General features: G+C 35.9%; 2 protein-coding genes across 2 annotated transcripts; both read right to left on the minus strand.

Annotated features, from left to right (window-relative positions):
* Window positions 1-239: 239 nt before the first annotated feature.
* LOC116119128 (transcription factor MYB101-like) lies at window positions 240-2,600 on the minus strand. Its single transcript, XM_031405076.1, has 3 exons — window positions 2,283-2,600; window positions 973-1,882; window positions 240-523 (listed from the first exon to the last, which is right to left on the minus strand). The coding sequence occupies exons 1-3, from the start codon at window positions 2,598-2,600 to the stop codon at window positions 240-242; spliced, it is 1,512 nt and encodes a 503-aa protein (XP_031260936.1).
* A 2,891-nt stretch (window positions 2,601-5,491) lies between these two features.
* On the minus strand, window positions 5,492-7,692 carry LOC116119134 (probable membrane metalloprotease ARASP2, chloroplastic). The gene has a single exon (XM_031405080.1). It carries the CDS (start codon window positions 7,508-7,510, stop codon window positions 6,155-6,157), a length of 1,356 nt encoding a protein of 451 aa, XP_031260940.1. The 5' UTR covers window positions 7,511-7,692; the 3' UTR covers window positions 5,492-6,154.
* Window positions 7,693-11,856: the final 4,164 nt, after the last annotated feature.

The following is an 11,856-nucleotide window of genomic DNA, read 5'->3' on the forward strand; positions in this document are numbered from 1 at the left end:
CGATCGGTATATACATGATCATAAAATTAGTCATCTAGTCGGGGCCGCCAATATATAAAGCTACATACAAGTAAACATTATAGTTCAACAGAAGACGCGATCACACAATTAAACCTAAATGGAATTGACTGCTTAGTAAAATTAAACTTTAGAAAAAAAAAAAAAGTAATTAAACGATTAGAACACACTGCTGATTCTAGCTACTCCTGGTCTCTGCAAGGATATGATATATGCTTAGCTTAGCAAATGCTGGGCATGTTGTTCCAGCCGCAGGAACCCAGAGACCACTGGAGGTCCGGGGAGGCAACTGAGGGTGGAGCAATGGTAGTTGCAGCATTTTGCTGATGGTTAGTGTCTACATTGCTGCCACCTGTCATGGTGGTTGATGATCCGTTCGAAATTTCGCTGTTTCCGGGGTACCACTCAGGAAGGGGCATTGATAAGGGGAAGTTGTTGAGCAGGGTCATGAGATCATCGTCCATGGAATTCATCTCCTCTAATGGTTCCTCACCGGCTTTCATTCCTGTGTTAACCAAACCATATTCATGTGTTTTCTTACCGTATCATGAACATACATAAAAGTACAGTTGAAAAATCTAAATTATACCTTCTAACCCACTGTCAATTGGTTAAAGAATAGTGTACAAACATTAAAGAAAATATATACATGAAGTAAAAGTGACAAGCATGTAGACTAATTTTATGGAGTTTCAAATCTTAAACTTGAAAAATATCTTTTATCCTGTTTGATTTATGTGAATCCTTTTTAAAATACAAGTTAAAATAATTGTTTGGCTTTAGTCTTATCGGCGCTTATTGTCGTACGTGAGAATAAAACTGGGTGCACATTGGGAATAATATTAAAATTTAAAGGCAAGCTATAATGTAAAAGTCCAAGCTAGGACTACGTGTAATTGATTCTACCAAGTGCATGCGAATAGAGATGGAATGAGCAAAAATAATTGAACTCACCAATTGATGACTGAGAAGAGCTCAAATCATCCCACAGTGTATCAGCATTAGCCTCGCCGCTATTCCTCATCACTGAATCAACACCTTCATTGCCTTCCTCCTCTTCACAAGGCACACCCACCACGCCTTTCCCTTTATCACCTACAACCGACAAATTTTCACCTTTGAATATTTCATTGCGAGATAGCTTTTGTGACTCTTGCACTAGAGCATCTAACAGGCCACTATTGCCTCCAGTCGTTTTGGGGGGAATTATTTTATGGTCAGCATTAGTTTTCATCGTACAAACACCAGCCGTTGACCCTGTTGAAGCTGAAGTCCTTGGTTGTGCCTGTGGTGGTATTTGGCTTGAAGGGAGCTCATTGTCCATCCCAGAAACAAAATGATTAATTGGGTCAACAGAACCTCCCGCTCCCATTATCATCGAACTAAAACTCAAATCACGCTCAAAATTATTTCCACTATTGAATTTAAAAGATGGTACTGGAAGAGCCTGAGATTGGAGGTTTTGATTGAAGAGAGTTGTTGCTGATGGTACAAATGAAGAATTAGGGGATAAAGGGATAGAAAAACCATTAGTGCCATTGTTGTTGTCACAAAAAATCTTGAATTGGTGATTAGGATTGGAGTAAAATGAAGTTGGTTGATTTTGAAGAGGGTGGTTTGCAGCGGTTGGGAAATTGAAGGTATCGAACAAGGAGAGAGAGGGATTGTAAGTGGGGTTTTGTGATGTGAGGAGTGAAGACAGTAAAGCGGATGAATTGTTGTGGGATCTCCTGTGGTGGTGGTGGTGAAACGCTGCGGCTTTTTCTTGGATTTCTTGTGGGTAGATAGGTAGGCCGGCTCTTTGGCGTCTCTTCATTCTGGTGTTCCAGTAGTTCTTGATTTCATTGTCAGTTCTTCCAGGTAGCTGTAGAGAGATGAATTATCAAATGAGATAGCTTGGTGATTAAGGAATAAGAACAAGGATATAAAGACAAGTCAGGGAGAGAGATAGATACGAAATTGAAATGGAAATTCAGATAAGAATAAGATAGATAGACCAAAGCAAATGAAAATTTTATATATATGCATATATCGAAATTATATTTCAAAAATCAAATTGTCTCCGAAAATAACTATCACAATCACATAACAAAACCAGTCAAACAATCAACGAAGAAGAGGAAAAACAAGAGACTTCTCAAAACTACTTGAACAAATCAAATTGATCACATAAAAAGAAAAAAGAAAAATCAAAACCACAATCTTAGAGAAATGATCTATATAGTTTATATATATGCATTTATTATGTGGGTAATTAAGGGTACCTGTGCGGCCATGCGAGCCCATTTGTTGCCGAGTTTAGCGTGAAGTTCGATGATGATCCTCTCCTCTTCAGGAGTAAAAGAGCCTTTCTTGAGATTAGGCCTCAAATGGTTAGCCCATCGAAGCCTACAACTCTTACCACATCTCATCAAACCTGAATTCTTCTGCACAGCGTTCCAGTTCCCTTCACCATGCTTCTTCACGTACTCCATCAAGATTGCATCCTCCGCCGCCGTCCATGGACCCTTCTTCAAGTTCTGACTGCATCTTTTTGACCCAGTTACTTCGCCGTCGCTTGCTGCTCCGCCGCTGCTCACCATGTCGGCCAGCTTTTAAATATAATAAACAGTCAATACTGGTTAGTTTTAGTATGGGAATAAGTTTTTGTTTGGGCTTAAAAAGAGAAGAAATAAAATAAAAAGCTGTGTCAATGGTGTTATTACGTAATGGTTATATTGTTTGGATGCACTTTTTGTTTAATAAGTTATTGTAAGCTACTGGGTATAATTGAGTTTTGTTTGTATGTTTGAATTTTGATTGAAAGTCTCTCCTCTCCCAAGGTGAGAGAATTAGAAAAAATAAAAATTTTTAAGAGAGGAGAGAGATAGAGAAACTCTTCTCTCTTGTGTTAAATAATACGGAAAGGAAAAGTGAATGTGGAGATTTAGAGAGAGAAAGAGGGAAGATGCAGAGAGAGAGAAGAAAAAAAAGAGTGGGGCGTGAAGTGTGAGAGCCCACGGGTAGCTGATAGGGCAATAGGGTGGTGAATATTTAAGTTAGAGGTGTGAGCTTCAAATTCGCTCCCGTTTTGCATGCTAAGTGCTACGTCCTTACAGGCTTTCTACGCGTTCTCTATATCCACCCTTGATATTTACACTTGTTTTATTTAACTCTCTCTATCTTTAGTAAATTTCTATTTTTCTTTTCTTTTTTCCACATAACTATTTTGGTTACTTTATAAATTCGACTATTTACTATTATGTCCTTCCTAAATTAGGTTGTTCTTTGTTTTTTCGTTTTTAGTTGTTGAATTGTTTATCCTTTGCTTACTGCTCAAAGGCAAGTTTACCTTAATAACACTACTATACTCTTTTCTTTTCTTTTTTTATTACTTATATTTAGAATCTATAAGAAATTAATTTTAATATTCCTATAGTTAAATTATATCTGCCTTAACTATGGTCATAATTTCAAAATGTATGAAGTTTTTTAAACGATGTGTATTGTGCTTTTTTTATTCGCAAAATATAAAAAGTTTATTGCAATTGTGTGAATTGTCGGTATTTTTATGTTCACAAGTATTGTTTTGCCAATTGTCAAATTCAGAAAAATCAAATTCCTTTTTATTCTTCAAATTTCGTCGGTTACTGTTGCAATTAATTATACATGTTTTCTTTTTTATCAAAAAATGATTAATTCAAAAAAAAAGTTGTTTTGATATGAATTAACCATTAATAGGCATTGATTTATGAATTGTAATTTTAAAAAAAAAAAAAAAAATTCTTAATATGCATACCAAATTTCTAATGTATTTTTGTCGTTTTTGTTGTTTGTCGTCTGGTACATATTTTGTTTTATTATTAACTTTATTAATAACATTAAATCAATTTAAATGACATGAAAACCATCAAAATATTCCCTTTTATATTGGCAAAAGTTTGACCACATTAATTATACATTTTTGTTACTTTTGTAGGTTGAGAAAAAAATATTGAACATAAGCCACTTTTTAACAATAGTGTAAAACTTAAATATAAGGGAATGGCTTTGTTTCTCATATTGTTATTCTCACAGAAGACCTACAAATATTTTCATTGTGTTTTCATCAAGTAATTTGTTTAATTTATATGTAGTTTTGTTAATTATTTTTTAGCCTTGGACCTCGTTAGCTTAATAGGACTTGGGGCAGTTTTGGCCCAATTCTCTCAAGACATTTTGGTTTCTCTATTATATTTAGCAAAAATTTTAAACCAATATTATTGTTCTCTCCAAACTTTCGGAATTTCTTTTTTTCTGTAGTATTTGTAAGGATTGACATTCACCATGTAATTTAGCACTCTCCTTTTTCAGCGTCAAATAAAGTTGAAGTTATAGATTATTATAATATCAAAACAATTGTATATTTTCTGCCTCAAAATTAATTTTGAGAATTACTTTGTTTTAACAAAATATCACTTGAAATAAATACTTATCGTAATAGCATTACGCCATTACCTATTACTATTACGCCAACTTTTATAACCTATTAATTCTTTTAGTGGATAAATATAAAATTATACATGAATAATGTATTTTTTATATTCCATTTTCTAAAAATTCTTTTCATCAAATTAAATTTTCTTTCATTTTCTGTCTGACCAACTTAGTATAACGATCGAAAGCGCATCGGACAAGTTTTTGGCTTATAAAGTGAAGAATCCCTCCACATGATAAGTTAGCATTTTGGGTGTAAAACTCTCAACCCGTAACAAGTAGTATCAAAACAGGTCCAATTTGTCTTTCGTTGTTCTGTCAAGTCTCCGTGCAAGAGTGTTCACGTGTTGTGAGTCTACACAAGAGTGAGGTGAACGGTTAGGTAGGAGGCCTCACCTCTGACGAGGGTATCACATAATTGGGTGAGGGAGATTGTAATGAATCATTGAATCCCACATTGAAAACACATTGGGTAGGTCTTTAGCTTATAAAGGGAAGGAGGGAGTCTCTCCACCTATAGATTTTAGAAAACAAAATAGAGCAGTGTCCTGGGCTTACAAAGGGGGGAGACCCTCCACCTGGATAGGTTAACCTTGACACTAGTCTAAGACTCTAAGTAGAAAACAAAATATACTTGAGTGATAGAATTTCACTGGCTTTCACTTATCATTGTTTAATGCAGTGCAATTATATTAAAGTTCATTCCATGAGTGATATTTAGCAAACGGATAAATGGGTTTTGGTACAAATATCAAATAACACAAACGAGTATTTTGGAGTAAATGATCAAATAATGATATGTTTCTATCAAACACCTCCTAAGATCATTTATCAACCTATGGAATGGAACCGGACCAGAATCTTTCACCTTGTGACCAGCTCTTACTTCAAATACATTTAAATTACTGTTTCTAGAAAGGGTGAAAACATCTTTGAACACATTGGTTTGATTAAAGGAAAGGAGTTTTAGATCAGAAAAACATGAAACAGATTTTTATTTCAGCATTAGGAATCACAGGCCATTATGTAAGCATTAGCAAATCCACTAGCATCAATCATAAAAGAGCAAAATCTAATTTTACAGTAAATTACTACATATAAGAAACAGTTTGGACTAGGAAATAATTATTTGCACGAAAGTCTTCAGTAAAGTTCCTAAAGGATGTCACTTGATGCATAGAGAAAATGATAGTTTCCATGTTCGAAACATTCAAGACGTTTTCCATCATAATCCAGCCTCCAGGAACTAATATCTATAATTTCAAATATTTTGTAAGTTAACAATGTGCAAAGATGTTTTAAATTCTATCTCATGGCATCCATGAATACTTGAGATCACTTACAAGTTAATATTATGATTACAGAGATCTTTGTGATTATCATGGGACATGGGATTGAAGTGCACAAACCGTTCTAGTGATGCCAATGTCATCAAAGAATCTATAGTTTACAATACTATGAGGAAGACATAAAGTTGAAAGGAGTAAAAAGGAGATAAGAAGCAACGAGTACCTGCCAAATAGCATCTTGGCAGAAGCAATAAACAACACCAATCATCTACTATGAACTCACTCTGTCCCCTTCATGAGATATCACTGGCAACCAGACTAATCTAAGACCAGCTTCCCCAGAAATCTGTCTCACCCAAATTGCCTACGGACTCCAAAGACATAGGAAGCGATCACAACAATTCTTTGATAAAATCAAGGTTAAGGGTGTCGCGGACAATAAGGAATAACCCAAGCAGTATAACAAGCATGATTCCTGAGGACATAATTCGTTGCTCTAGTTCCAGAGGAAGCTTCCTCCCACCTCTAGCAGCCTCTATAAGAATCAAGGCCAGTGAACCCCCATCCAAAGCAGGTAACGGAAGAAGGTTTATCACTGCAAGGTTAATATTGAGCACGGCTGCAAACTGGTAAAGCCCATCGATATTCGACCTAGCAACTTCTGCACCAACAGCAATAATTGCAACAGGACCCGAAACCTTACTAGCTGTTTGTGAGAAATTCAAAAATGTCTGTTTTAAGCTATCCAAGACATTCGATGTGAGACCCCAAAATTCTTTCCCAGAAAACCTAAAAGCCTCCGACAGATTCTTGGGACTAACCTTTGAAAACTTCACATTTGGTGACAATTGAACCCCAATTTTACCAGTTCCATCAAAATTTTCATCTGGGGTGATCCCAATTTCATATTTCTGCTCTCCCCTCCCAACTTTAAGCAACACATTTCTCTTTGGACTTTTCTTAATAACACCAACAAGCTCAGAAACAGCATTAGGCCCAGTTTTTGGGAATTCCACTCCGTTAACAGAGAGGATTACATCACCAGGAAACAATCCATCACGGGAAGCAGCTGAAAAGGCTCGAACCTCGGGCACAAGCACCCCAGGAAAGGACTCTTGAACAGGCAAACCAACTGATACAACTTGAATAAATATTATAACATATGCAAAGATTATATTAGCAACTACACCAGCTGATATCACAATAACTCTATCTAATATTGGTCTATTCTTAAGCAAGTTTTCATCATCAACAGGTATACCACTCTCTGGATCATTATCAGGAAACCCAACAAACCCACCTAGAGGAAAAGCTCTAATAGAATACTCGACATTCTTTGCATTAAATTTAGCTAAAATTGGACCAAACCCAACTGCAAATTTACTTACATGGATTCCCTGAAGATAAGCAGCAAGAAAGTGACCACTTTCATGAACGACAATGATTGCTGTTAAAACTCCAGCAGCTTCCAAAACAGATTCAAAACTCCCCAAATCAAATCCAGAAACAGCACATGGCCTAAAATCAAGTCCTTTTTTATAATTGAACCTACTCCTTTCATTAAAAATCTGGTTCTTGCTATGAAAACTGAGGTTTGATGATGAATAAAAGGAAGAAGATAGAGAGTTTGAGAGATGGGTTTTGGGTTTAAGTGGGAATTCTGAAATGGGTGACTTTGAATTGGCTAATTTGAAAAGAGAACAAGAGGAAGATGAAGTGGGTGGTGAAGATGAGAAATTTATTAACATGGTGTCTATGGTTTTTGAAGAAGATAAATGTATGGGCTAATAAAGAAAGAAGAAGATATAGGAAACAAAATTCTGATTAGATAATTCATACTTTTGGGTATGTGGAGGGGAAGTAAATGACATGTCTCCCTCCTGTTCTCCACACAACTTGTGTTCTGTTTGCTTAGAGTTTAGTCACAAAGGGTTTACACTTTGGTTTCTGCTTTGGGCTATTGGCATGCTTCAACAAAATTATTTCTATAAACTAATACACCGAATTTTTTATTTTGAGAGTTTACTCTCTTTTTTTAATTAATTTTTAAAAACTAGAAATTTAAAACCATAAAACATCTAGACCTTGGTGTGAGTAGTATCTTAACCAAGACTTCTTTTACAACTTCAAGAGATGCAATGAACTAGATTTTATGAATAAAAATAAAAGAAAAACAGTGTTTGCTGACAAAAAAAAAAAATCTTTTAGATTTTTTTTTCTTTTTAGTTTAACCTTACTCTCACTTTTTAAGAGAAGAGTTATTTATTTTCCAAATCTTATTCTTCAAATACAATATATTTTTATTTGTTTTTAAGTTTAAGAAAAAATTGAAAATGATATTGTTGATACAGAAATCTGCACCAACTAGAGTGATCCGATTGACCTTGACGGATCAAAGCTGGTGTATGCGTGATTACGGGTAACCAGCAATGAATGTGGTAAAGTAAATGGCAAAAATGATTTTAAAGTTATTCAGCGAGATGAACTCTTGAGCTTGCGTTCACTGTCCTTTGTATTTGCTGTGAGAGCTTACAATAGTAATTCTAGGAATATTTTCCAACCCCTTTCTCATTGTTTAAGGGGGTTTTATATATAGAGTTTGTACAAAGGAAAGAGCAAAAATAAAGGGATCACAATTAAATTGAAATGTAACTCCGATATTCTCGCGATTGGACGTTGTGATTGCGCAAAGATTGCTATCAATCTAACCTCTTCCAAGATATCTAAGATCTGAAGTTATCTGGGAATTAGTTGAACGATCGCACGGATTATTTGCAACTAGCTTGTGTTGGGTCGACCTATAGCTCGATGAGCTTATGTTGGGTCGGACAATCGGTGGAGTCGAGCTGGTTTTAGATTGGGCTATAACCTCGTGATACTTCGAGCTTGATAGAAAAATCACACACAACATCTGCCCCTTATTATTCGATGTTCATTTTGAGCTTCGAAGACTATTGCTCGATTTGATATCAAGCTCGGCATCATCAATAGGTCATCGGATGTAGGTTCGATTGAGCTTCAAAGGTCGAACTCATGCCCGGTCGACGTACTCTACACTTGGATCTTCTCTCTTTTGTGACACCTGACAAACTTGGAATATGAATAGTAAGGACAATTATGTAAATTCCACGCGGTTGTGTTGCATTAAATGCGACAGCCTTCGGTAGTCACGTTTTGTCACGCGTGGGCGACTATAGTTGTCCACGCATGGAGTTGAGGGACGTGCAACGATAGTTATGATCACAATAGTCTGACGATTTGTTGCCCCTCATAGATGGTTGACGAGTGGCCACGTCCAAGGACTGAGATTGGTTAACGAATGGAGGGTCAAGATTTATTGTACGATCAAACCCTGCCCTTTTGTCTCCAATGCAAACCACTATAAAAGCCGGTGAACTCGTCAGAAACTTACTCAACTTGCGAAAACTCTCTAATGTCTTTGCTTGTTCTGTCGCTGCTTCATCGTCGGTACGACGCTCTTTCTGGCAAGTTCTTCCCATTCTCTTGTTCTAGTAAGGTTTCTTTTTGAAAGATGGAATGCATGGAGAATGATGCATGTGATACTATAACATGTATATTCTTATTTTGCAAAAAATTTCAATCAAATTGAAAACAAGTATGGGTATAACTTGCTACCTTAAGTCCTTAGCAACCTTGGAGACTTTTAATTTCAAGAGAAATTAAACAAAAGAGTATCCACACAAAGGTAAAAGAAGAATTAGGCCAAGAGAGACATTTAGGCTTCTTAGAAATTTTGATCTCTATCTTAAAATTGGTATATCATTTTCTCTATATATGTAGCCTTGTAAACAATTCAATAATTGTTTTGGAATCCTTAAACAATTCCATAGTTGTTTTGGAGTTGTAAATAATTCCATAATTATTATGAATTTATTAAACTTCTTTAAATAATAACATTGGATTAACATTTAATCACAATTAACAATTTAACTCTTAAATTGTTTACATAGCAATTTAACCTTTAAATTGTTCATATGTTTATAATTACAACCCATTGTTAAATTAAACTTAATATAAAGAAAATGATTAATTATGAATTGGAATTCCATTTAATTCCAATTAGCAATTTAACTCTTAAATTATTCATAATAACCAATATAACTCTCCATTGAATCTAATTCAATGGTAATAATATAAATAACTTTATTACTGATAGGTGCTAGCCAACCTTGGATAATCAACTCTTTTTGGCTATTTCTCAATTCTCCTTAGTTTTTATATGTGACCTCTTAGGTTCATTGTGGCCTAGCCGTGGGCCTAATATCATAGTCTATTTCGATATATTTTGTCATAACTCTTTATGAACAAAACTCCCACCGATTATGGTAGGCATCTAGCAATGCTCCATAACCCTAAAGTCATAATGAAGATATACTCCAACGAACCCTTTTATAATCATACACGTTGTATAATCAAATCCTGTCGTTGTCTAATCCCAATTAAGAATGGATTCATGGTATGTCAAAATCCTTATCTTAATTTTATATCAAATTGACAATCAATACATATGAAACGTGTCACCATGAAACAACCTTTCAGGTAACATTTTATATACCCCGGTCGGAGATTTCCCTTTTCCAACATGTCTAGACATTTATCTAGGAACTTGATATCAATCTATACCAAGTCAACGGATCCCATCTTGACCATCACTTGTCCTCACACATAAACAACACATGGCCAAATCGGCTTATTAACACATGAAATGATTAGCCTCGTGTTTATACACCATATACGTTTATGCAGAATCCAACCGTGATATCTCAGGTCTAAAGATTAATAATACATTAGTACGATCTTGTGATGAATCATTGACTACATTTTAAATGTCCATGTGATCCATCATAAATGGCCATATTCGATAAACAATTCGCTTACCACTTATCTATGCTAATGCCCTAGTGATATAACTTTTATAATCACCCACACTAATACCATCACATGATATTCTACGGAGGCATTCAACATGCCTACTATGTAATATTATTGCCCAATTAATGTTACCTATGTAGGGAATACTTTGATGATTTTGATCTTCTAAAGATTTGTATCATCCGGACATTTCATATGTAATACATATATATAAATGAAGAAATAAACCACATGTGAAATAAGAACACTTTCTTCTATTGATAAGATAAAAATTTATATAAAAAATATATACATTAACATATATATACAAAACATAATACCTTGGAACCGACGACACGATTGGTTCCTAAGGCATACATTAACATTTTTTCCTCTCCTTAGTCGTTTTCTTGATTTTTGTGGCTAAGGGTGGCCATTGTCATGGCCACATTGAGTCTTCTAGGGCTTTACTAGGTTTTTAAGTGTGTCTCTGGCAGTCTTGGGTTTAAGAAGGGTTTATCGCGGTGTCCGTTGGAATCCTGGATAGGTCGCATGCACTCGTTGTCTGGCGTGAGCTATCTTGGGTGCCTGAAAGAAAGCAAAGTGTGGATAGGTCACCGACTTTTTCGAGCTTTGACAACACATGTTTGCTTCTATTTCCTAGAAGCAAGATATAGTCATGTCTTCGTCCAGCAGCCATACAATTGATCGCATGTTCGATTCCCTTGCAGGCTCGACAGTCTTCGGGGGCTAATCCCCGAGGTTTCTAATGAGCTCATCTCTCAGAGCTCATATTCTGAAGCAGCGGGCTTGTTTGACCGCGCTTCTATGGAGTTGGTTCAGTCTATGCGGTCTCTAGTTCACAGGTTGTGGAGGGAACTGCAATCCTTGATTGATGTCGAGGATCTGAGGCGCATAAGGGAGACTTATGCACCGCAACTTAATTTGAGGGTTCCAAGGAACTTTTCCCAAAAGAATCTCCCAACCGAATGGGTGGCGACCTCCAAGACCCTCTTGAGATATGGGGTATCTATTCCCCCTCATCATTTTATTGACAGCATTGTCCCTTTCCAGCTGTCCGTAAACTCATACGTCATAATCATAGGTTTGTATATAGCATACATGATCGCTGAGTTGGGTGAGCCATCCGTTGAGGAGCTCGTCCACTTGTATAGATTGAAGAAAGGGTAAGACTAGATGCATTACCTTTCCAAGGCGAGGA

Source organism: Pistacia vera, unplaced genomic scaffold, assembly GCF_008641045.1.
Source record: "Pistacia vera cultivar Batoury unplaced genomic scaffold, PisVer_v2 Contig873, whole genome shotgun sequence".
NCBI classification, from domain to species: Eukaryota; Viridiplantae; Streptophyta; class Magnoliopsida; order Sapindales; family Anacardiaceae; genus Pistacia; species Pistacia vera.